The sequence below is a fragment of the Heteronotia binoei genome, chromosome 1 (genome assembly GCF_032191835.1).
Source record: "Heteronotia binoei isolate CCM8104 ecotype False Entrance Well chromosome 1, APGP_CSIRO_Hbin_v1, whole genome shotgun sequence".
NCBI lineage: Eukaryota > Metazoa > Chordata > Lepidosauria > Squamata > Gekkonidae > Heteronotia > Heteronotia binoei.
Window position 1 is genome coordinate 56962052 of NC_083223.1, and position 26719 is coordinate 56988770.

The 26719-nt window shown below is 42.9% G+C and overlaps 1 protein-coding gene across 2 annotated transcripts in view; it reads left to right on the forward strand.

Moving 5' to 3' along the window:
• MYOM2 (myomesin 2) overlaps positions 1 to 26719 on the forward strand; it is a 137333-nt gene that overhangs the window by 98625 nt on the left and 11989 nt on the right. For both annotated transcript variants that reach the window (XM_060234923.1, XM_060234932.1), the window contains exons 26-35: positions 931 to 1075; positions 1164 to 1223; positions 2609 to 2676; positions 7074 to 7187; positions 14638 to 14725; positions 16981 to 17019; positions 18388 to 18493; positions 23283 to 23446; positions 23771 to 23807; positions 23927 to 23949. In XM_060234923.1, the coding sequence (XP_060090906.1) occupies positions 931 to 1075; positions 1164 to 1223; positions 2609 to 2676; positions 7074 to 7187; positions 14638 to 14725; positions 16981 to 17019; positions 18388 to 18493; positions 23283 to 23446; positions 23771 to 23807; positions 23927 to 23949 (844 nt within the window). The remainder of the gene's footprint in view (positions 1 to 930; positions 1076 to 1163; positions 1224 to 2608; positions 2677 to 7073; positions 7188 to 14637; positions 14726 to 16980; positions 17020 to 18387; positions 18494 to 23282; positions 23447 to 23770; positions 23808 to 23926; positions 23950 to 26719) is intronic.

A 26719-nucleotide genomic window follows, 5' to 3' on the forward strand; every position in this document is an offset into this window, starting at 1 on the left:
CCCCTGCGCCAGCACCAAGCCCGCAACCGCAAGCAGAGGGGAACCAACCCCCAGAGACAGACCCGCAGCCCACCGACGCTCAGGCCCCCGGAGGGACCCCAGAAACCGAAGCCACCCCGGCACCGCAAGCAATCCCAAGGCGTTCAACACGGGAGCGCCGACCTCCCGCCTACCTCCAGGATTATGTCACGAACTAAGGGGGGAGGAGTGTAATGTATGGCATTTGCAGAACGCAACCATTTCATAATAGCGCAACAGCGAAATAGCGTTAGTCCGCCCAAGCAGCAGAGGCAACTGAGAACATCCAGGTGCCTCCGCGCGGGGCGCTGCCACCCGCCAATCACAGCTAGTGGCGGGAAATATGACCGGCCTGCATTGGACTGGCCAGCAGGAAGAATAGTTCCGGGGCTGTATATATGCGGGGCCCGGCCCGCGTGTTCCCTCTCTTCCTTTGTGTTTTGTACCATGTATAAACTATGTTGCCCTACGTTCGTCTCCGCGACTGGTACATTACAGTAGGCTTAGGCATTGGGGCTCAAACATTCTATACCTTTAGATTCTTGGGCCAATTAATGCAAATAAAACTTGATGGCATCTAGCAACAACACTGTGTATCCATACTTCTACTAAGTAGTAAACTGATTTAATGTTTAAGTGAAGAATCTGAGCAGGACAGATATGACAATATATACTTATAAAATCTTGTCTGGGTCTACAGTAGTCCTACTAGATCAGGCCAATGGTCCATCTGATTCCTTTTAAAGCCATCTAAGCTAAAGGCCATCACTCATACCTTCACAATGTAACAGACAGGACTAATAGGAAATAACAATTCCATTTGATCTGGTTTCTAAATCACTGGTGCATATTGTTAAGCATTCTCATCCACAGTAAACCTATTCAGTAAATATTCTCTTCTCAAATCTTCAGACTCATAGAATTAAGTGTGATCATTCAACTGGTGTTATTGAGATGGTCATGGACCGCTTCACTATTGAAAATGAAGGTACCTACACAGTGCAGATTCAAGATGGGAAAGCCAAGAATCAGTCATCACTGGTTCTCATTGGTGATGGTAAGTTACTAACCTGCCTTAGCTATAGTGTATTTTCAATAGTTCTGAACATCTGAATGACCAATTTCCCACCATATCTACTTTTTAGCATTTAAGGCTGTGCTGGCTGAAGCTGAATTCCAGAGAAGAGAATACCTGAGGAAACAAGGTAAAGTAGGAAGGCTTGGTCAACCAGCTTTCCCAAACCCAGGTTCATTTTGAGTCAGGAGCTAGGCAGGTGGAGCCATCTTTCATTACAGAACTTTCTTGCTGCTTGTTTCATACATAAATGCAAGTTTGCCACAAGTGCAAGTAGCAGAGAGCAATGGCTAATCCTGCATGTAAAGTTCTGCATTTAGGTAGGGAAAATCCAATGCATAGTTATCGGATGGGGAAGACTTGTCTTAGCAGTAGTATGTGCAAAAAGGATCTAGGGGTCTTAGTGGACCATACACTGAACATGAGTCAACAGTGTGATTTGGTGGCTTAATAGGCAAATGCAATTTTGGGCTGTATCAACAGAAGAATAGTGTCCAGATCACATGACGTGATGGTATCGCTTTACTCTGCTCTGGTAAGACCTCACCTGGAGTATTGTGTTCAGATTTGGGCACCACCTTTTAAGAAGGATATAGACAAGCTGGAATGGGTCTAGAGAAGGGCAACAAAGATGGTGAGGGGTCTGGAGACCAAGTCCTATGAAGAAAGGTTGAAGTCCTATGAAGAAAGGTTTAGCCTAGAGAGGAGGCAGCTGAGAGGTGATATGATTATCATCTTCAAGTACTTGAAGGGCTGTCGTATAGAGGATGGTGTGGAATTATTTTCTGTGGCCTCAGAAGGTAGGACCAGAACTAATGAGTTGAAATTAAATCAAAAGAATTTCCATCTCAACATTAGGAAGAACTTCCTGACTGTTACAGCGGTTCCTCAGTAGAACAGACTCCTTCAGGAGGTGGTGGGCTCTCCTTCCTTGGAGGTTTTTAAACAGAGGCTAGATGGCCATCTGACAGCAATGAAGATCCTGTGAATTTAGGGGGAGGTATTTATGAGTTTCCTGCATTATGCAGGGGGTTGGACTAGATGACCCTGGAGGTCCCTTCTAACTCTATGATCCCTTCTTATGAAAGCAGTAGTGGTACTTACTGTGATTTCAATTGTTTCTTGGGTCTTCATACACATGACTGGATTAGTTGGCCATAGATCTTTATTCACATGACTGGGGACTGTTAGGGTATATTTAAGGGGCTAAAGGTTATCTCATGGATACTGCCTAAATGCATGGCTTATTTTCCATTTCTCCCCAATATATAACGAGGTGGATCCTACCCAGATCCACAACACTAAGCAATGTTTATTAAAATATTTTCACCCTAGCTTTCATTTTGGCTCAAATGTGAAGTATTCAATCTGTGGAGTCTTCTGTTGTAGGAAGGACTATTTAAATTGGAGGAAGGCTACTTAAAGGGTGGTTGGATCCACCCCATTATTTCCCTGAAGTGACAGAAATGGCAAATAATCACTTGGAGATGTATGAAAATCTGTCTTGTTTTTCAGGTCCTCATTTTCTGGAGTATTTGTATTGGGATGTTTCAGAAGAATGTGAAGTGCTGCTTCTCTGTAAGGTGAACATGTTTTTAATATGTTTTAGTTAAACAACTTTCTAAAATTTAAACAAAGCATATTTATAGCTGAGTAGAAATGTGAATGAATTACCATATTTTAAAATAGTAGAAAACTGAAAAATTGTACTGATTTTAAATATTAGAAGTAATGTAGTAGAAATATGAGCATGATCTTAAAAATATTATGTATATTTGAGAATATAGCCCTTCAGGTACTTAGGAACAAGCTCCACTGAACTCAGCAGGGTATACTTCTGAGTAATACATAGAGATGTAAAATTTCCGAAAATTCTGAAGCCCGGAAAAACCCGGAAATTTCCAGAAAAAATGAAAAAAAAAATGCTACATTATCACTTTTTTTCTTTTCCATATTGAAAGTCATTCTGTTACTTTAAAAACATAAAATATGACTATAGACAGTTTTACTTGGCATGAAATTATCACAACTAGCATATTAAAATATAGTGTATCCAAATAATTATTACAAACAGCATTTACTTGTTAAATAATATTTATTTGTAATTGTAACAAATGGAGCAACAATCTCCTGAACTGTTTACTGGCTTATGTGGAACAGACAAAAAAACCTCCACAAAACAATTTTTAAAAATCCAGAAGTAACAATTATTCATATTTTGTCTCTACAGTATTAAATAAAAATAAAAAACTCATTCTCATAAAAAGAACTGAAGAGGGGGGAAGTGTGTAGAAGGGAGTGTATGACTAAGTTTCAATGAATGAGCATGGCCCAGGACTTGCTTGTCCTCAGTGCACAGTAATTAGAATAATCTGATACCATACATATTTTTTAGAAATAATTTGGAAAATATCTGAACACCTTGTCTTAAAATATTTTATTCATCATGTTAAAAATAAAACATTCCATAACCATTTTTTTTCAATTTTTCCAATTTTTCAGAAAAAAACAAAAAAGGCTTCAGGGGAAAAAACATTCCCCCCTCCCCAAATTTTTCTGCTTTTTTCCCGGAGCTTCACATCTCTAGTAATACGCTTAAGGTTTGGCAGTATTTCCCACTGACTTTTGATAAAAGAGTTAAATGAGTAACAGCAACTGGTGGTGGGGGGGCGGTCATAAAAGTGTAATGCAAAATCATGGTATATAGTAATGTTTTTGTTTTGTTTGTTTGAAAGGGTTTTAAAATCCCTTTTGCCCCCCCAGTCGGAAGAACGAGACAACGCAATGTGTGGGTTTAAAACAGGGCAACTTTATTTTGAACCAAACAGCCTGGGGCAACCTAGCAACTAACCGGGCAGGCGAAGGGTATCCAAACCCTTCCCAATCCGGATGGGCGAGCGACCCAGCCCCCGGCAGCAGCCCGGTAAAACTAGCTGCTGCCAGGCCGGCAGCGGCCGGGTATCCCACCCAATGGCGCCGCCGCCCGCCCAGGGCGGCTCACCAAAGGGGATGACCCTGTAGCGGGCCAAACAGCAGAGGGCCGTCAAACCCAGCTGCCGTCCGTCCCCCGCTACTTCCCTTAACCGGGAAAACCGTGGGTGCCCACCGGAACAAACCTGAAACAAGTCCCGCCCATAAAGTTACCTAACACAAAAACCCAACCTCAAAGCAACAGTACAAGGTAGGCAAAAAACATCCCCACCAGAGCCAATCAGTGGAGATGAAAAAATTCCTACCTGGCCCCGATAAACGGCGACCGGAGGAGCCTGTACTATTGCTGGGTGGGAGGGTGGGCCAAAACGGCCAGCAGAACTGCGTGGCCGCAGGCGTGGTCGGGCTTATAAAGCCCCTGCTGTCCACGCCTACCAATCCCCGGATGAAGGGGCCGTTGCCTCGCTCCATCCGGGGAGGCAAAATCGGCCCCCGCCCTAAAAGCCGGCTAAAGCCGGCGCGGGCGGGAAGGGGCCGGATTTATGCTCCAAAGCCCCGTTGGTTACCATATTGTGGGAAAATGTGACTAATTTAGCTGTTTTGGTTTACAGAAGCCTTTTCCTGCTAGCAAGATCTAGCTCTGCATGGAGTATTCATTAATCTAGTTGGTCATTCATAGCTTGCTTAGGAAAGATAGAAGAATGTGTAGCAATTCTCAAAGAAGAAGCTTTCCTACAACATTCATTTTTTCCCAACCTAGACTGGAACCACCACAGTATACATACCTACAGACTAAGGGACCAATCTTAAGCAAGTCCACTGATGTTACTCAGTGGGGCTTACTCCCAGGAAAGGGTTCTTAGGATTGCACTGTAAAACATGTACAGATTGTCCTATAGTTCTGTCCTATAGCTCTGTCAAGAAGAGGACTAAAGCACGCATTCTTGGCTTGTGTAAGATGATACATCTGCACTGACTTTATGAGAGATTAAATGCTGGAATTTGTTGTTTCAGGCCATAATTTAGTATCAAAGCACCAAATTTGCTAGATTTTTTACAAGTTTTAAATTATCTTGCAGTATGTTTTGCAATTAACAATGAAAAAAGAGCCACGTTCCTCAGCTTTCCTCCCAATTCAAGTTACTTTCCTTTACTTTGCGTATTTTCTAAATCTTCGAGTGCTCGGTAACGAATATTGCTGGGGACAAGGAAGCCTGCTCTTGCTGTACTTTTTTTTTAATGCTCGTATTTTTCTGGCCCCTGTAACATGAGTGTGACAAACTGCGGTTACAGAACAAACACCAGCTCTTTGATAGACAGCCTGTTCCAAAGTATAGAAGAGCATCTCTGAAAAGCAATCATCTTCTGTTCTTTTTGAAAACTCTTTCTAAAATTGCTTCTTTGAAGTTACAGTTTAAACTCGCTCATCGAACGATATTTCATATGTCAGCTGAGACACAACTATATTTCAAGCGTAAAGCAACACTGAAAATACTGTTTCTGCTTTGGCATTATACTGAGAGCTGAGCTCCAACTGGTGTTTCCAAAGGCCACCCTTCAAACAGTTTGCTTTGGAACATTATAACCTAGACAAGGACCTGTGACTAACAACAGCCATGGTCGCAAAAGACCATCACTGATCCCTGGACTGAATATTTGGTAGAATTGTGACATTTCTAACAGTGGCACCAGAGACATCATTACAGCAGACCCAAATAAATGCTGTGTACTTATTTGTGATAGGTTTGGCTTTACCTAGAGTCATAGGGTCAGGCCAGATGAGAGACTGAAGGTCTGTGAATGGCTCCCAGTGCACTTTTTTTTAATAAATAGCAGTGGCTGACGGGACACTAATTTGGATCAACGCAGTGTAGGGGAGGATGTTTAACTTTTTCTCCCAGCACCAGAATTCAAACACCCCTCCCACAGCCATTTCCTCTACTGGGAAAGCATAGGGGTTATCTATTTCGTAGCCAATGCTGCTGTTGAAACTTTTTCTAGTATCTGACGTGTTTTGACCCACAGAAGATGCAATGGGCAGATGGTGTTTCTGACTTTTTATATGGATGTCTGCAAGAGAGACAGTGTAGTGTTATGGATAAGAGCAGCAGACTCTAACTGGAAAACTGCATGAAGCTAGGTGACCTTGGGTCAGTCACAGGTTTTTGTCATGGGTGACGAGGATGACCTGGCATCAGAACCTATAGCCATGCTTCAAGTGCTCAGGAGGTTGACAGCCTGCTGCCCCCCTGTCTTGACCCAGCAGCAGAGGAGGAGGGGCAAGCACAGCTGCCAGCAGGGAGCCCAGCTAACTCTCTTCTGCCAGTAGTCCAATTAAGGGAACGGCTACACTGTGACTTAGCGACCGGGAGAAGGGAGGCACGCCAAAGGGGAAGGCGTTTGATTAGCCCTGAGTATTAGCAGGAGCCTCTGCTCGGGGCTGAGGGCCTCTGTGGAAGCAACACATCTATCTTGCGATGTGTGTCCACCTCAACTGTCTTTGAAACCTGATCCTTTGGCTTCTTGACTTCTGACTACGAGTGACATGGTTTTCGGTTTGTGTTTTGGACTTTGCTCTCTATTGGTTCCTATTCTGCACTGTTGATTCTGACCTCAGACTGGATTTGCTGCTTTGGACTTGCCCTGGTGGTTCCCTGTCTGCTTTCCAATTCAGACCCCGGCTGGAATTTGGTCTCTTTCCCTGCCTGTACCCCTGGGCATGACAATCTTTCAGGACTCTCTCGACCCCACCTATTTCACAAGGTGCCTGTTGTGGAGAGAGAAAGCTGCTTTGAGACTTCTCTACCTTAAGTGGGCGTTAAAAATCAACTCTTCTTCTGTAACAGTCCATAGAGTTTTCACTATTTTTACATAGTCTTCAATTGATCAAATGTGTTTTTAAATGGCACTTTCTGATTATTTCCAATAGAAACAAAGATGGTGGTATAACATATGTCATTGGACCTTTTACTGAAAGGCAAATGACACATCAAGAAATGTTGTCCCAACCAAGATTTAATACTTAATGGATTTTGTTATTCTTTTGCAGGTTGCCAATACGAAGAAGGAGACTGCTTTCAAGTGGTTCAAAGATGGAGCTGGAATTGAGTTGGAACAGTTGCCTGACTTGCAGAAAGAATTACTCTGCCTGACTATTCCAAGGGTATGGTGCATTTGATTTCTAAATGACACACACTGCTGTTGACCATCTTCCTAATTTTTCAACAAGAAGTTTAAGATCGTAGAGAAGTATTTGTTGCAGAAATAGTATTCTCTTTTCCTAAGGTACCTGTTGATGCTGACATCCCAGGCCTTTATTTCAGTTTCATGACAGAGGCTACCCTTTGCAAGTGTAGATGTTTTGTAGGTGGCACCTTGCAAAGTATATTTGCATGTTATGACTTTAAATAACGAACATGCTGTAAATACACAACATTCATGTGAAACGGTCATTACTGCGTACAGAGGAATTAGCTACTCTAGCTTCAAATTCTGTTCTGACTTCAGTGTATTTAAAGGACCAATGATGAATGCTGAACATGCCTACTTGATGCAAACTCGATGGTTCCAATGGTGAGGGGTGGTGTTGATGGGATCAGGTAGAAGACAGATCTCTGATAATATGAAAGCTTGCTCCTACCCCGCCATAATCCAGTGATAAGAAACAACAGTGTAAAATGCTGCAGTTGCTCAGGAGTATGCAGAAGATCATCTTAGGAATACATGGTATAACATTATTCACAATGAACTAAGAAAGAACATGAGGCCTAGCAGAGTCATTCATAGCACTTTTCCTAAGCAGTTTAATGAGCCCAAAGTAAAATGTGGCTTGGAACTTGTAATGTACTGAGTGACGAGACGTGTTGAAGGCAACATGCTTTATTAGCGAGTACATCACAAGGCAAGGCAACGTAGGCCGGGTCCCAATTATATACATACCCCGGAACAACCCTCAGTCTGGCCAGGTCCAATCCTGGCCAGTTAAACTTCCTGCCACAGATCTTGATTGGCGGAGCATATTTGCGGAGCTACATCCGGGGACCAGTGGACTTCCACTGGTCACCTCCGTAGCGTCCGCTGTGTTGTAATTTCAGGACTGAAATGCAAGACACAACACTCCTCCCCCCCTAGTTCAAGACACGAAGTCTTTCAAGTAGGCTGGCACCCTACGTTCCTGGGTCGACCTCCTCGGGGTTATTTGGGGAGTTGGAGCGGCCGCCGTGGCTGGCGGGGTGGCTGGTTCCTCGTGGTGGGGTGACGCCAGAAAAGGGCTGTCCGTCACCTGTTACTGTTTTGGAATCTCCTCTCTGGGGGGGGGGGTGCTCCCTCCGCTGTGGTGCTCTTCCACCCGCACAGTCGGTGCGGCCGGCATAGGCTGGGCAGCTTCCGGGGGTGTTGCTGTTAGTACTCCCCTGCTTCCCACTCCCCCATTTGCTGTCGGTTATTCCAGCAATGTGCGATGGTGCAGCTGGTCAATATGCCTCCTTAGGATTTGGCCCCCCTCTGACGAGACCTCGTAGGAGTGGGACCTGGTGACCCGCAGCACCCGGGCGGCTAGCCACTCCGGCCAGCTTGCAAAGTTTTTTGCGTATACTGGATCCCCTGGAAAAAATCCCCTAGCGGCTTCCCTGGTTTCGGGGGAACTGCGGAGGTCCGTACCGGTCAGGATGCAACCTGTCTAGCCTCGTGATCAACTTCCTCCCCATTAGTAACTCGGCAGGGCTTAACCCGGTGATGGGGTTGGGGGTGATTCTGTTATCAAATAGGAAAGCTGCCAGGCGGTGATCCCAGTCTCCCTGTACAATGCGACCCAGGGCCTCTTTAGTGGTGCGCACCATGCGTTTTGCTTGGCTGTTGGTGGCTGGATGGAAAGGGGTGGACCGAATGTGCTGGATGAGGTACCGATGCAAGAACTCCTGGAATTCCCAGGAGGTGAAAGCGGTCCCATTGTCCGTGACGAGGGTCTCAGGAGTCCCATGTGTGCAAAAGACCCTTCACAAGGCTCTGACTGCCGCTGCGGTGGAAGTTGAAGCTACGGGAATCACTTCCAGCCACTTGGTGTATGCATCGACTAAGATAAAGAATATTTGGCCCTGGTATGGCCCCGCAAAGTCTAGGTGTAACTGGGAGCACGGCCTCCTGTTGGTCTCCCAGCGGTGGATAGGGGCACTGGGCGGATCAGGTGGGGACTCTTGGCAGGGTTGGCACCTTCAACCCCCCCCCCTTCTATCTCCTTGTCCATCCCTGGCCACCATACATAGGTACATGCCAGGGCCTTCATGCGTACTATCCCCAGGTGTGTTTCGTGTAGGGCTTCCAGCACTTGCTTCCGCAATGGGGGGGAGGGAACCACCACCCTGCTACCCCAGAGAAGGCAACCCTTGTGCATGGAAAGTTCTTCTCTGCATGATGCGAATGCCCTGAATTCTGCGTCCAGTTTGCGTGTGGGACACCCCCTTCCCACCCAGTCTAAAACGCGTGCGAGGATGCAATCTCTACCCGTGGCCCTAGCTACCTTGGCGGCATGGAGGGGCCTCTCTGGTAGAGTCTCTATAAACATCACATGGTGGGCGGGGGTGGGATCCGGGTCCATAGAGGGCAGCGGCAGGTGGCTGAGGGCGTCCACGTGTCCCATAGCTTTGCCGGGGCAGTGGACCAGGGCATATGTGTACGAGTTGAGGAACTGGTTCCACTGCAGGATACGCTGTGACACAATTTGCGGTGTCTGGCGGTCTGGGGCGAGGAGGCCCAGTAGTGGCTTATGGTCTGTGGTGGTCGTGAAACGCCTACCGTACAGGTAGTCGTTGAATTTATGCACACCCGCCACTATTGCCAAGGCCTCCTTGTCTATCTGGGCATAGTTGTGCTCTGTGGGGGTCAGGGTCCTTGAATAATAGGCCATGGGAACCTCCCTCCCATCCGGGAGTTGGTGCCGCAGAATGGCGGTCACCCCGTACGGGGAAGCGTTGCAAGCCAGAATCACTGGTAAGGATTCGTCAAAATGGTGGAGCACATCATTGGAAACTAGGAGGTTCTTGACTGCCTGAAAAGCAGCGGCCTGCTTCTTTTCCCAGACCCACGGGGCATTTTTATCGAGGAGCCTAAGAAGGGGTTCTGCGATGGCCGCTTTGTGGGGCAAAAATGAATGATAAAAATTTAATAATCCTAAGAAACTTTGTAACTCCATCTTGCACATGGGGGCCGGGGCGTGGACAATAGCCCTGGTCTTGTCGGCCGTTGGGTGGATTCCTGCGGCATCTACTGCAAACCCCAAGAACTCTACCCTCGACACCCCGAGCGAACACATCTCCCGCCGCCTGGAAACAGTGGAGTACCTCATGCAGACAGCTGCTGAACTCCTCAGCGTCTGGGGCGGCGATCAAAACATCATCAAAAAACGGTTGCACTCCGGGGATCCCTTTGAGAAGAGCATCCATTATGCTCTGAAAAATCCCCAGAGCCACACTAACCCCAAATTGCAACCGCCGCACCCGAAAAGCTCCCCTGTGAGTCACAATGGTCTGGGCTTCTGCTGTCTCAGCATCCACCGGGAGTTGTTGGTACGCCTGGGCCAAGTCCAGTTTCCCAAAAACCTTAGAGCCTGTTAGGGCTGCCAGTACGTGGCTGACCGCCAGAACGGGGTATGGGTTGTCCTGAAGTGCCTTATTTATTGTGCACTTGTAATCAGCGCATATGCACACATCTCCATTCGGCTTCACTGGAGTGACTATGGATGTTTCCCATGCAGCATAGGATACCGATTCTAGCACTCCCTGGGCCGTGAGGCAGTCCTGCTCCGCTTCTATTTTTGGTTTAAGAGCGAACGGAACTCGCCTGGCCCTTCAGCCTTATCGGTCTCACATGGGGATCGAGGGGTAAGGTGATGGGAGGCCCCTTGTAGCACCCCAAGGACCCATCAAACACTTCCGGGAATTCCCAGCACACATGCTCGAAATTTTGCATTTGCATCTGCTGCACCCCCACTATTTGAATACCTAGCGTTCGAAACCAGGCCAGCCCCAGTAATGTGGTGAGCTGGCGTTTGACCACGGGAATGTCCAGCTTGCCCTTAAAGTTCTTAAACTCTACCCTCACAGTGGCCCAACCCAAAATCTGTACAGGGTTTTTTTTTGAAGTCTCGCAGTATGAAGTCCGCCGGTCGCAGCCGGGGCCGGCCACGGGGATAAAGTTTTTTTAGAGACTCCACCGAAATTATGGAGTTGGAGGAGCCCGAGTCCAGCTCCATTAGGCATGGAGTGCCCTCGATTAGGACCGACATCCTGACCTTATCTGGGGTGGTGAGGGGCAAGTTCATTACCTGCAGGCTAGTCGATGCGGTCGAGTAGGCATCAGTCAATTCGTGGTTGGTGGACTGGCATCTGTGGATGACCTTGGCCCAGCAAGCCTGCGCTATGTGGCCCACTCTTCCACAGTTCCTGTTGCGGTAGGGGCAGTCCTGGCGCTCGTGTGGATCCTCACAGCTGGCGCACTTGGTGTTGGCTGGTCTCTCTGTCGTTGGCCGCATTGGCGCTCTCAGCCCCATTCCTGGTTGGTGACGTAGCTGGTTTGCCTCCTCCTCCTCTGGGTTGCCCGGTGCCATCTCCTCCTGGTGGACGGCTTCCGCTCATGGGTTGTTGTAAGCTTTGGTTGCTCTCTCGAACGTGGTGGCTTCATTGAAGGTGAGTTGGAGGGTGAGCTCTTCCTTTGCAAAGAGCTTTTGCTGCAATCTTTTGTCTTGGAGGCCCCAGACGAAGCGATCCCTCAAGGCTTCCTCTAGCTTGTTGAAGCTGCAGTGTCCTGCAATTTGGTGGAGGGCGGCCAGGTAGATGGTGGCTGTCTCTCCCACTCCTTGATCCCTCTTGTGGAAGAGAAATCGGCGGGTGATGATGGAAGGCTGGGACAAGAAGTGCCTGGTCAGGAGTCTGACTATCTCCTCGTACGTTTTCTCTGTGATTTTCGCAAGGGCCAAGAGACCCTTTGCGATCTCGAATGTGGCCTCCCCACATACACTCAGGAGCACGTCTCTCTTATGGCTGCTGTCTGTAATCATGTTCGCTCGTAGGTAGCAGTCGACCTGCTCCATGTAGGTCTCCCACCTATCAGGGTTGGCGGGTTGAACTCTGCAAGGTGGCCCATCGTTCCACTTGGGTTAGCCATGGCAGCAGCGGCCACTTCCGTCTCCCTCACATGTGTGCCTTCCTCGTCTCCGGCCAGATCAGCGAAGTCCCGCTTGGGGAGTTACCTGGCTAGAATCCCACCTTCGCCGCCACTGTAATGTACTGAGTGATGGGACGTGTTGAAGGCAACATGTTTTATTAGCGAGTACATCACAAGGCAAGACAATGTGGGCCGGGTCCCAATTATATACATACTCCAGAACAACCTTCAGTCTGGCCAGGTACAATCCTGGCCAGTTAAACTTCCCACCACAGATCTTGATTGTCGGAGCGTATTTGCGGAGCTACCTCCGTAGCATCCACTGTGTTGTAATTTCGGGACTGAAATGCAAGACACAACAGAACTGCTCCAGATTCTGATACTCAGGAAATGAAATAAAACATGGGCTTCTAAATATTGCAAAAGTGGGGGGAGGGATGTAAAACAAGTGACTGGCAAGAGGACTTTTAAGGAATACAGGTGAAGCATAAATATTTGGTAAGCAGATCCTTGAAGTGGCAGCATATGATACCAGTCACTTTGGGATGAAGCCTGTAGATAGTAGATGCTCCAAAGTGACTATATATACAAAAACAATGTTGTACATTTTGCCATCTGCTGTCATCCAATAGCCCCTTTCAACTTCTAGAGCCTACAAAGGCTTCTCAAAAAGCATTTGTGAAGGAGGGAGGGGTGAGTCACAAGGCAAAATGCCATGGCAGTACAAGAAGATACCTAGTTCTAGTTTTGCCAGGAAATGTTAGGGCTTCCTATGAAAACACTTCCACCTCACAAACAACACTCTCTGCATTTTTGAAGGTAAATAAATAATGGGTTTCTTATTCCTAGCTTCTCAGCATCATCATAAATTAATTCCTTCAGAAAGCTTAACAGATAGTGTTTTGTGGTTTTAAAAATTTGATCGCTTTGTTCATTCACTTCTCTCTTTAATACGTCTTCAAATGGTGCTCATTTCTTTTGTTATATAAAATATTAACCCTTCATGGTAAAGCCTGGTGGTCCAGGGGGCTTCTGTTTTCTGAGCACTCTCAGTGCATATGCTGCCATGGGTGGTGTTGTCCAATGGTCAGTTTAGGTGAGATGGGATTTCCATTTTTATGTCTTCCAAGTGTTACTCTGCAGCCAATAGCTGCTGCATGGGGTCTGATTTGGATCCATATCTGGCACCAGGGGTGGAGGTGGTTTCCCCAGTCTCCTTTTCGAACCTAAAACCGTCATGAAAACAGCTGTTGCTCCAGTTTTGCAAATACAAGACATTTCATAAATTACTTGTGGCTTTGTTTCAACAGAGGAAATAGAAGTTAAGGAAAGATTGGGAGGGAGTATCCCCTTCCCTTGCATTGCAATCCCCCATGGACTCTATACGGTTGCTTTTTACAAAACTAAAATTTTGGGAGCTCCAAACATGGTGTCTGATCTATTTTGGCCCTAAAATGACCCATAATCATGAACATGATCTAAACTGTTAGCCACAGAGAGACTTTTAAAAGACAAAATGGCTTGAGAAAATAATTTTAGAAGTGTGGCCGTGTCAGGTCGTTGCAGCAAAAATTAGCAGGAGTCTTCTGGCAATACAGCCCACTAAATGCATATCCACTTCTTCAGATGCGGTTACTGAATCCTCTCAATGCAATCATCTTAGGTAGGAGGTATAAAAAAAAAATCCAAGCACAGCAGGGACAAAAGGCCATTAAGTGCAGGAATTATGAAGTAGAATATAATTATGTAAAATTATAATCAAGAAAAATATAGAGACCATTCACTAGTTCTGCTAAGGAACTTAACATCTGTGGTGGGTGGGGGTTCCCATATTTTGCTAAAGAACATCTGTAATGCGTAAGAAATTCCAACTCTTCATTCAATCAAGCAGGGGAGATAGTGTGACCAGTCTTAATGAAATTGGTTGACAAACAAAAACAGAATCAAAAGGAATCAGCAGGAGTGGTACCTTGAAAATCACCAAATTTTATTTCAGCAATGTGGCAAGTTTTCTCAGGAAGTTACTGTTACTTTATTATGTTTGTCTCTTGAAACATGGTTAATGATGCCAAATTCAATATAATGGGTATACGCAAAACCTGAAAAGGCATTTTTGATTTCCTTATATGTAATCAGTTAAAATCTATGATGATCACTCCCGTGGAAGAATGAATCATGCTTTAAATTTTATAAAACTAGTTTTAATTTATACAGATTGAAAATGATATTTTCAGAATAGAAAAGCTTTGATAGCTTAGTTTATTACTTATAGTGGACAATATGAATGCAATAAAATTACCTCATTAACTATGCTTTCACCTCGGTTTCCACTCATGTTTTTATTGTTTAGGCAACATTCAAAATAAATTATTTTTATGCTATAGATACTATATCACATTTAAAAGGCTTGCATTAATTTTAAGCTGCACTGTAACTATGCCATGTTTGATTTCTAGTTGTCTAAAAAGGAGCAGGGTGAATATAAGGCAACCCTGACAGATGACAGAGGTCAAGATGTCTCTACATTGGATGTATCAGGCAAAGGTAAAGCTCCATTTTTCTACACTGAAGTAATTAATGATTTCTAAGCCTTCCAGATCGTGGGAAGGCATTTCTCTCAACTTCTCTAGCTGGGAGGAAACCTATCTGGAGCAGAAATGATCTGGAATTCTGAAATATTAATAGAAGTTTAAGCCTCCTCCCTGAAAACAAACCTGCCTTCATTGACCCCAGTGATATAAGCCTCTATTAGCTCTCTGTAATGTTTAGACTCCAACCCTTACTTTTTAATTAGTACTATTCTTTGTGTTGTCATTGTTGTGATCAGTGCTTATGATCTAGCCATGTACCATATTGTCAGTAATCTGTGGTCTTTCTAAATGCAGAACAAATAAATGAGGAGAGTCCCTAAGACTTCACTTTCCAATAGCAATGTAAACTTGCTAAAATCAGCATGAGTCATGGATGTGTAAGGATTCATCTGGACTGTGGGTTGTGCTGTTCTGCCCCCAGCACCCTTTTTCCACTCCCACTCACTTTACCTTCTACTTTCTGCTCCTTATAGAATCACAGAGTTGGAAGGGGCCATAAAGGCCATCTATTCCAACCCACTGCTTAATGCAGAATCAGTCTAGAGCATCGCTGACAAGTGTTTGTGCAGCTGCTGCTTAATGACTTCCAGTGGCGGGAGCTCACCACTTCCCTAGGTAGCTGATTCCACTGTTGAACAACTCTTACTGTTAAAAAGTTTTTCCTAATATCCAGCCAGTACCTTCCTGCCCTTAATTTAAACCCATTATTGCAAGTCCTCTGCTCTGCTGCCAACAGGAACAACTCCCTGACCTCTTGTAAGTGACAGCCCTTCATCTATTTAAAGAGAGCAATCATGTCCTTCCTCAACCTCCTCTTCTCCAGACTGAGCATTCCCAAGTCCCTCAGCCTTTCCTCATAGGGCTTGGTCTCCAAGTCCCTTTTCATCTTCATCACTCTCTGTACCTGCTCCATTCTGTCCACATCCTTTTTGAAGTGAGGCCTCCAGAACTGTGCACAATACTCCAGGTGTATCCTGATCAATGCAGTATACAGTGGGACTATGACATCTTGCAATTTGGATGTTATGCCTCTGTTAATACATCCGAAAGATTGCATTATCTTTTTTTGTTGCTGCTCATATTTAACTTAAGGCCCACTGATACTCCAAGATATTGTTCACACATACTGCCAACCAAAAGTGTATCCCCATCCAGTATGTCTGTTGCTCATTTTTGTTACCCAGATGTAAAACTTGGCACATATCCTTGTTAAATTGCATCTACATCTACATTTCCAGTGTGTTCAGATCTCATTGAATTTTATCTCTATCTTCTGGTGTGTTTGCTGTTCCTCCCAATTTGGTGTCATCTACAAATTTAATGAGTAGCCCCTCCACACCCTCATCCAGATCATATATAAAAATATTGAAAAAGTACCAGACCCAGAACTGAGCCCTGTGGCACTCCACTGGGCACCTTCCTCCATTCAGATAAAATGCCATTGACAACTATTCTTTGAGTGTGGTTCTCCAACAAGTTCCCTATCCACCTAACTATCCTAGAGTCTAGTCCACAGTCCTCTAGTTTATCCACTGGCATACCATGGGAAACTCGGTCAAAAACTTTACTGAAATCCAGCTGAAATCCTCCCATTGTTACTTTCCACTGCTGCCTGCTGAAATGGGTGCCATTGCTGCTATTTTAAATATAGCCCCCAAGCATTAAATTAAAAACATTTATTAAAAACAATAATTAAATTAAAAATGGTGGGACAAAACATATACAGATTCTCAACCTGATCTGATTGTCCATATCTGAAGTCTGAAGTGGCCTGCTTTGGGTTTTTCCATAGTTACTACTAAAATAAGTGGGAAACTTACTTTCCATTTGCTCTCTTCTTTGTCAGTTGGAGAGGTGGTTTTCTATTTCAAAGCATCTTTCTCTCACTCTAAACACTTTGGGCTTTTTGAAAGACATTAGTCTTGTATGAGTGGAAGTGCTTAGCACCAGAGGAATGTGTGCTCCACAGCAGAGGACTGCCCCTGAAACTGATGAAGAGGAGCACAAGTGGGAAGGAAGTGTAGGAGCCAAATGATTGTTGCCAGGTGTAAGAGGCAGACACGCAAGCGTGAGCATGATAATAATATAAAGTAAGCTCTTCTGAAATAACCATTACATCCTTATTGTTTTTCCCTGCTTAATGTAATGCCATGTGAATAATGCAGAATTACTTTTCTTACATTGATATTTTGTATTATCTCTCCTCAGTATATGATGATATGATCCTTGGGTTGAGTCGAGTCAGTGGTGAGTAAATGCATTTTCTACTTCAGTTAAAAAAATTAACATTTCCATGGTCTAAGATCAAATTCACATGCACTACTTGAAGGGCTTTTCAACTACTCTCTTGCTATGGCATTTTGTGCTCCTGATTCTGGAGGAGCAGGAAATTTGACTTAACTTTCGTGTTCCAAACTTTGCAATGCTGTGTGATTTCATCCGAAGGGAGTCACTTGTCATTAAGAACAGGAACTCTCAAGGACTCCGGTGATGCATAGCCTAGCACTTTCTGAAGAGGTCCTTGATAAGTTGTTAATTGACATTATTAAAAGGAAGGAATTATTTCCCTCCCTGTCTTGTTTGTGTCATTTATTAAAAGAGACTTAGGACAATGCAGCTTGTTAGCTTTATGATAAGACATCACCTTGGGACCAGCAGGTCTTTGTTCTCTTGGCCATTGGTGCAACACAAGAGAGCCTCCAAAAGATTAAATCAGTTATAAAATCACCTTGAGTTCTGGACTGTATTCAGTGCATTAAACTAGCATCTCGAATTTGACAGATTACATTGTACAGAGATATACACATTACTGGAATCATTGGGAAATCCGCAAGGTTTAATTGATTTTTAAGATTTATGGGGACCCAATTAAAAAAAAAAAGTTAGATATGTTTGTGTCAACAGGCTAGTTTTTGACATTTACTTCCACAACATAGGTAATGCACTGGATCAAGACAGCTTTTGTGCTCTGCATTGGCCAACTCTCTTTCTTATTATAGGCCCAATTCCACATGGCTCTTGTCCATGCAGGTCCCATGCTCTCAAACATAGCCTTTTGGGTGGTTAAAGTGGAGTCCATCCTCTCTTTTTCACCAGTGGAAAAATTGTTTGGATCCAGTCCAGTGTTCTTTATTAATAAATGGTAGATACGAGGATGACATGCGAACATATACAGAGAACAGTCTTGGTCAGCTTTTAGATCTAATAGTACATGTTATAATTTTTTTTGACACTTGCCTTGGACCTATTACAAGGTAAATGCTGTCCAAATTTCTCACATTTGCTGTAACATGTATTTGACATATTGGCAGGGCTTATTTTTTGTAGAATCTGCATTTGCATATTAGGCTACACTCCCTGATGTTACCATTTTTTCACACAGGGCTTTTTTTGTAGAAAAAGCCCAGCAGGAGCTCATTTGCATATTAGGCCACACCCCTGATGCCAAGCCAGCTGGAACTGCATTCCTGTGAGTTCCTGCTCAAAAAAAGCCCTGCATATTGGTAATTCCTGAAAAGAACGTATTGCTTTCTTCAAAAACGTTAACATTTTTAGGTGCTAATTTAAGATCTTAAAACCTAAATGATTGATATGAATGTTCTTTCATGCTTGCAGGTAAATCTGCTTCAGAGCTGAAGATCCACTGTACTCCAGAAGGAATCAGACTTCAGTGTTTCCTGATGTATTACACAGAGGAAATGAAAGTGAGCTGGTATCACAAGTAAGTGAGAGGCTGGCTTTAACAGTGCCATCTTAAGCACAATTGTATTCTTCTAAGTTCATTGAAATCAATTGTCTTAGAAGGGTTTAATTCTGCCAAGCAGCGGTCATTTTGTAGAAAAATAGATGGTGGAGCTCATCCAGGGATTGTTATGCAGCTGCACATACTATTCAATGGACAAGGAGGTGGAACTCTCAGAAGGAGGAGGTGGAACTCTCAGAAAGGTTCAGGAGCTGCACTCCTGTGAGCTCCCACTGAATCTGAGGCCTGCTGCCAAGGATTGTGCTATAAGTCCTGGTTTGAGTTTTGCCGGGTATATGAAGACCTGCTAATAAACATTTTTGTATTGATAGTAGGCTTTGAAGAAAAAGTTATATTCCTGATTCTCCTTTCTCACTTTTAAAAAAATGCAATGCTCAGGGAACGTTTTTCATAAGAAATGTCCCAATCCTTGTTTTTTATACTGTCATCTGCGCAGCTGGCACTATTGCATGTAAATCCCCAGTCAGCCCTGAATCATCCCAGTACTTTGCATAGCAGGGAGCATAAAACAAATCCTAAAGCCAGCATGCAATCATCCACTCATTGCACTGCAGGGAATCTAGCTGAGTTTCCATCTTAGAGGTCTGCTCGGTCTAGTGAGCTGAAGCTAGTATAGTTGGGGGCGGGGGATGAATAACGTTTCATTCTTTTTCATACTAGGCTTTTGTCATCATTAGGCCAAATCACCCCATTTGGATTACTTTTGAGCTGATCAAAGAGAAATCTAGTCTTTGTATTACAGAGTTAAGTGAAACTCTGTGGAGAATTTAAAGTGAAGTTATCAATATTCTGGTCACATATGATTAACCATTTCTGAACAGAAATACTAAAGAAAAAAACAACAGATAAATCAGTATTGGGCACTTCTTTGTCCCAGTTTTAATTGCATCAGTTCAGTGTAAATTGGATTCTCCATGTACTGTTGTTTACAAACTGACTTTTCAGCCTCTCCCCTTTACCCGATAGCTTCCTAATCCACTGGCAGGTATCACCAACAGTCCCAAATCCTTAAAGAGAAAAGCAGTCTCATAACCTGAAGGGCAGAAGATATAAACGGATTAAAAATGTAAAGGTCATGGAGTCCTGATAGTGGAAAAAGATATCCAGAAGTCAACCAACGATGATCACAAAATCCCATTAAGCTGGATTTCAAAACTGAATCTCCATCACTAACTTTCCATTGAATTTAAATCCTGCTTCTGACAGGATTTTCAACCAATTTACATCCTTCCCCCCTCATTTTTTCCCAGTGTCTGTGGTTGTTACCAACATAATTTTTTTTTTAAAAAAAGTACTATGCGAGCATACTTTTAAAAGCCTCCAGTTCAAATTTTATTTAAAAATATACTGAGACATTTGCTAAGATTCTCCAGTATCTATCAAATGTGAGCATCTTTTTAAAAAAAAACTTCTTAAGTACATATACAAAACCCTATTCCTGTGTGCACCTCACCCCTAGTCAGATTGGGACTTCTGTGTGTAAAGCACAGTTTATGGCATGATAGTAGATTAATGGAGTGGAGATATCAAAAACATTTACATGTATATGCTGACACTTCAATCATAGCCTAGATATTTGCAACGCATTGAGTTGAGTGGAACTCTGTGGAGAATTTAAGGACAGACCAAGTTGCCTGTCCTTGAAACTGGGAAAAAAACCAACAATTGGAATTTCTGTTTCAATGTGTTTTGGGAACTAAAGGGACAGATTTAAACATAATTACACAGTTCATACCAGAGATAAAGGAGGAGACAAAACAAATACCTCATTTGCCATTGCTGCTTTTAAACCTCATGGCAGTTATTCATGTAACATATAAAGGCCCTGTTCAGGTTTTGAACATGTGAATTGGCCACTGTATGTTCTCAGTAGGTGAGAGTCTCATATCAAGAGGCAGGCACCTGCAGCCAACCTTTTGGTGCTTGGATGAAAGCGGTGGCAGTGGTTGGTATCCTGAGAGCAAAGGGCTCACTCTCTCTGCTAGGGCAATTGAATTATCTTATATCATTCTCTCAGTCCTGCTGCTGTTGCTGAGGTCCTTGGCCCTACAAGATCTGTCATGACAGTCAGTTTGAAGTGCTACAGTGCTAAAGTTACTGGTGAAATTTCAGCACTGGCTAGGTCAGTAATGGTCTGGCCAGATGTACAGGGAATTCTGAAGCAGAATTATATCCTTCTGAATGATTTCCCACTAGCGTTGCCCTGCCCTAAGGCTTCTGTCCCCCCCCCCCCCCCGGCTCAAGTGATTAATTTCCCGTCAATTGCTCCGTGAGCACCTTTTGAGCCGTGGCAACCTCCTGTTCTCTGTGTCATTTTTAGATGCTGTCTTTTCAGGATTATGTTGCCACACAGAGAACTGGAGGTTGCTGTGGCTCAGAATGCACCCGCAGAGCAACTAGTGGGAAATCTGTTGCTTGCCCCAAGGAAAACAGAAGCCTGGGGGCGGAGCAATGCCAGTGGGAAATCGGTCTCTGAGTCCACTGAAGTGAAGAGGCATTGGAGGAGCTTAGGTTGTAACTTTGCTTGGTTAGGATTACACTGGTAGCCTTGATCAGCTGGAGGAAATACATGATTTTATCTAAATTATGTGCTTCGGTCATAATCATACGGGTCTCTTTCCATGGCGCTACATGTGTCTAGATAGCCCTTCCTAAGATGGTTTCTATTCTTGTTCCTATTCTTCAGATCTGTCTTGAAAGCCCTCTTCCTTGGCAGAGATCTTTCCTCTGTGCTTCTGCACTGTCTGTACTTCTGTTCACAAAATTTCAAGTAACCTAATCAAATAAGATGTAATTACTTTTGCTTGCTTTCAGATGGCATACCCTTTTATCTCCCCTTGTTCCCCTTCCCTCTGCTGTCACTCTTGCTTTTCTTGTCTCTTTGCATATGTCTTTTATTTTACTCTGAGAATGGCATGCACATCTTGAAAGCACTATAAATGATAAATAGCAGAAGTAATAGAACACTCCCTTTGTGACAGATGTTCTTCCTTGGGGAAAAAAAAGCCCTTTAAATTTCATGTATATTATTACATTGAAATATGAATAGAGCAAAAATAAGTGTAAAATAAATTCAGAATGAAATAGAAGAGAGCCAAATGTTCTAAAGAGAAAACAAAGGCAGATACTTTGTCCTCTGAAAGAAACACTTCCAAAAGACATTAAAATATTCCCATAATTATTTTTGGGTTATAGATTTTATCTTCATGACTCAGAACCTTCAGGCACCTTCTTGTGTCTTTTTTTTTTTAAGCCAGAGTATTAATCAATCTAAGCATGAGAGACCAAATTTTCTCTCCACGCGGTCTTATTAGAGGACCTACTGTAAGCTCTTGGAAGATTGGCTACATCAGGGGGATGTGGCCTAATATGCAAAGGAGCTCCTGCTACAAAAAAAGCCCTGATCTGTTCCCTGACTTAATAAGAGGTGTGTTTTTGCTCCTGCCCTAATGATGTCCAATGAGCATGATGTCCAATGAGTCAAACTGGACCAATGGCCTTGTACAGCCAACCAAGGTGAAGTTAAGAACAGTTATTTAAGATAACTCTGCACCCATTCCACTACCTTTCTGGTGTGGCTGCAACCACCCTTCCTTGAATAATGTAGGATTAGCTGGTTGCTTTTAGGACAAAGCAGTAATTTTCTTGGGTATCATCCATAATAACAATTAGGCCTTGTCTTTGGAACCAATTAGTTTCTAACTAAGGTTTTTTAGGAATTGTTCAGGTAGCTAGTGAATAATTGGTAATTGTGCACCATTTTGATGAGGTAATTGGTGAACATCCTGAGACATCTAGAAATGAAGAGTTTTATTGTCACCCTACCTTATCCTGCCATTCTGAGTTTCCATAGTTATTTGCATGCAGCCTTTTAATATATTTATTTTAATATCTGAATGGGATGCCATTTTGAATTTTGTCTATCTCTTGACAATGATGTTTTCATTGTTCTGTGTTTGAAGATTTTCCTGTGTTATAATTTGCTGTCTAATTGTTTTACTACTTTTTGTTTTTTTCCAATGTTTTGTGTGCTTTTTCTGTTTTCATAATTGTACTGATTTGTATTTTGTAAGCCGCTTGCAGATTTTAGTATGTAGAGGTGGTACAGACATGCTGTAAAATAAATGAAGCTCACACACATGCAGACGTTGCTTTGAAACTGCAGCTATTGGAGACACTCTGCAGAATTTCTGTGGAAATAAGCTATCATGGGTCAAATCAGAAAAAGACTTCAGATATAAAGGGATGAGTTTTGCTCATGCTTATGTGTACCCACTAGAGTGAGTTGTGCCAGTGAATATAATCAAAACTGTAAAACAGTGGCTAGAATAAGGGAAAGCGCCTTGGGAGGGCAAATGCCCCACCAACTGGTAACTCTGGGTTTGCCTGTGTTTAATATGCTTAAATGTCTGTGCACTGAATGAGACTTATTGTCATTTTCTCTATGAAACAGGATTCAATATTTTTTTTTTAAATGTAATTATAATTTCAGTAGATAGGATTCAAGAAGCTTTCCTAGGCATGCTGAAAGGTTTGGGCCTAGGCAGTGAAACTATTAGGGTTTTTTTTCCCCTTTGTTTTTGAACAGGTACACCTCTTGGATTGCTATGTGGCATAGATCTGTTGCTTGAAAAACATAAGCCTAAAGTCCTTAGAAGGAGGTCATGAATTAGCTTTTGGGATCCTAGCCACAATGTTTTTCTTTCTGTTCAAACACATAAAAAAACCCCTCTGGTCATTTTCCTAGGGAATCTAAGATTTCTTCTAGTGAGAAAATGAGGATTGGAGGTAGTGAAGAAGTTGCCTGGATGCAGATATGTGAGCCCACAGAAAAGGATAAAGGAAAGTATACTTTTGAGCTATTTGATGGAAAGGATGCCCATAGGCGAACTATTGATCTCTCTGGACAAGGTAGGAATCTTTAACAATGGTATAACATTTTCCCCTACTGTAATGAAAACAGATAATATTTGGCCCATTTTATAGCAGGAAAATTACCTTTTTTTTAGATATATATTTCATGGCAATAATTTTCAAAGGTGTAGGACTACCTTCATTCATGCTATGTCTGCTCTTATCAGTGCTGACTTTGATCCTGGTTCTTATTTCATTTGATGTTTCTGTACCGTGTTATAAGGTGTTTTTTTTTTTTTTTTTAAAAAAGCACATTCCATGACAATGTCTTAAGCGAAGTCCAAGGCAAACTTTATAATACACTGAAATATTTCATTGCAGCATATGATGATGCCTATGCAGAATTCCAGAGACTCAAGTAAGCTTTCTAACTTACATATATACTAATTCTAACTACCTGCTGTTGACTATTAATGACATTACATGGTATTATAATATTAATTTTTTTATTTCCTTTTTTCCCCTTCTTGCCTTTAGGGCAGCTGCTTTTGCTGAGAAGAGTAAGTAAATTATTTATAGAGGAAGGAAGTTAATTATATCATGTAAGACCAAGAACTAGTAATGCAATGAAAAGGCCGGAGGGGATGGTGGTAACAGCCATAATACGCACAATGAAGATGAAATAATGGCATATAGATGATGCTTTCCTTCAGCAGATTTCTCAGTGAACTTATTCAGCTGTTGAACTTGCCTTATTCAGCATGTGATCAGATTGTGAGCAGATCAGGATTATGTTCAGATTGCATTGAACAGCTACAGAACAAGTCCATAACTGGTTGTTGGTCAGAAGTCAATGGACAGCTGATCTGTCATCAGTTGGGAATTGGCTTGTGATAGCTGCAAGTAGCCTGTTTTTGCAGAAACACACAAACAGGCTTCAGTGGCCAAATGAACCATTGATTAATTGGCTGCCTGATCTCTGCTGGCAGAACCAAATTGGCGGGTTTTGAGCATTCTTTCTTCAGACCTCTTTCAGAGCAAGCATGGTGCAGTTTCAGTGTCTGGCTTATTAAGCATGTTGTCTTAGGCCAGGACCACCCAATGGATTAGGCCCATAAATCTTAACATTACTCTGGATTTATTTTACCACACTATGGCGACCTTGGATCCTTTTTGGAACATCTAATACCGACCATCCAGTTATATTGTTTCCATTGAAATGTTAACTGTTTGTATGAATTATAGAACTAGCATCCATTGATATTGATCTTTTAATAATGGTTTTTATGTTTCATTGCTGTTTTATCTTGTTTGGTCATTGCTTAACCCCAACCTGTGAGTCGAGCCTGCCTTAGGTGAGGAGGGCGGGATATAAATAAATAAATAAAACCCACCAATCTGAACATAACTCAGTGGCCAAGCCTGGTGGTCCACTAGTGGCTTGATTAACCATCTGTCTGAGACTGCAGTGGAAAGTTTGTTCAGCAGATTTGTCTTAAGTGAAAAATCTAATTATTTAGTTTTTTCTGTGAAAATGAATTAAAATGTATGAATGGAAAAACAAAGCAGGAGAATGGACACCAACACCAATTTTTCAACTCAAAGGCTATGACAAATTGGGTATAAATAAAATAATAAAGACAAATTATTACAAGTACTTATTTATTTATTACATTAGATTTATATCCTGCCCATTCTATGAAGACTCAAAGTGGCTAACAACATAAGATAACAATGTTAAAACAGTAAAACAGTCAGATAAAATCATAATGGTGCTACTTCATCTATTCAGGCAAGATCATATAGTATTTTCCTTTCTCCAAAGCAGTCAGATTCTAGGCAGATGGTACTAATGCGAGATAGATCCAGGTGAGGTGGCAGCCCTCTCCTATTTAAATGTCATATGCCATCCAAAACAATTCAGTCTTGCAGGCCCTTTGGAACTGTGATAAGTCCTGCAGGGCCCTGGTGGCTTCTGGGAGGGCGTTCCAGATTGTTGGGGTTGCCACTGAGAAGACTCTTGCTCTGGTAGAATTTAACCTAGCCTCTTTCAACCCAGGGACAGCCAAAAGATTTTGAGAACTTGATTGAAGTGCTCTCTGGGAAACATGTGGAGCAAGTATATATGATGGTGGGCAGAGGTGAACAATGACAAATTAGGTGTCTATGGTAACAAGGATGGGAAAATACATTAGCTGGGATACTCCTGAATCATTCCTTTATAAGAATTCTGTCTGGAATATGCTACTACATTTCAAGTTGCTTATGTCACAGAATGGAACTGCGTGCATACCTTTTTGCAGGTAGATGGAAAAGTGGGATGGGAGGAGGAAATGTTAAATGTCCTTCATCTTCCCACCCCTGATGCTGTCTCCATGCACATACTTCTTTTTCACCAGCAACTAGCAAACTCTGCCCCCCAATCACAAAGGTAGAGGGAGGTAATATCCAGAATGGATTGGTTTCCTCAACAGATTCTGGTTTACAGATGAGGTTTATAAATAACTGGAGCTAGCAAAGATTTCTGAGGGTGGATGAGATTCTATTTGTGGAGTATGACTTCTTTGTCTCCCTCTTCCACTGCAGAATCCCCTGAAATGTTGCTCTGGGAAAAGGGAGCCCACTAGACCAGCACAGGGGGAGTTGGAGGTCTTGAGGAATGGGGAGAATTGGCAAAAATTATCTGCAAGATTCAAGCCTGAGTGTATGTTATCATTATGGAACTGCCCTGCCCGCACTAAAAATATGTATTGAAATGCCCATCATAATGCATATCCATACAAATAATTCATAGAAATCACAGGAGAGCATCAGAAGTATCTAAGTGGAATACTTCACACTACAAACTATAGAGCAAATATGGAATGAAATGAGTGACATTCCTCTAACCAAGCATATGGGTGATGCAGAAGAAATAAGAGCAAATATAGTTTGGACAATCTGCTATTCATCAGCATGGGTAATAAGTTTCACAGTTCAGCTCCTAAACATGCATACCCTTTACTTCCATGATGTATGCTTAGAATTGCAGGCTAAAATTGTAGCTTCCAGAAGAATGTCTGGACATCTTATTCTATCATATTGCATTATGATGACACTGAAGAGGCTAGTAATTTACTATATCCTCTGGCAATAATTTTGCCTGAAATGGTGAAATAAAGTGTTTATCTGCTGTTGTGTATGCAGGGCTAGCCAAACCCCGAGAAGAAATGGGAAGCTACCTATAGTGCTTGCTTTAGTTATGACAAATTATTGGAAAAAGAGAGAGATGCACTTTGGGCTTTATCCATTTTCCCAGCACATGAAATAGAGATTCTAATTTATATGAGT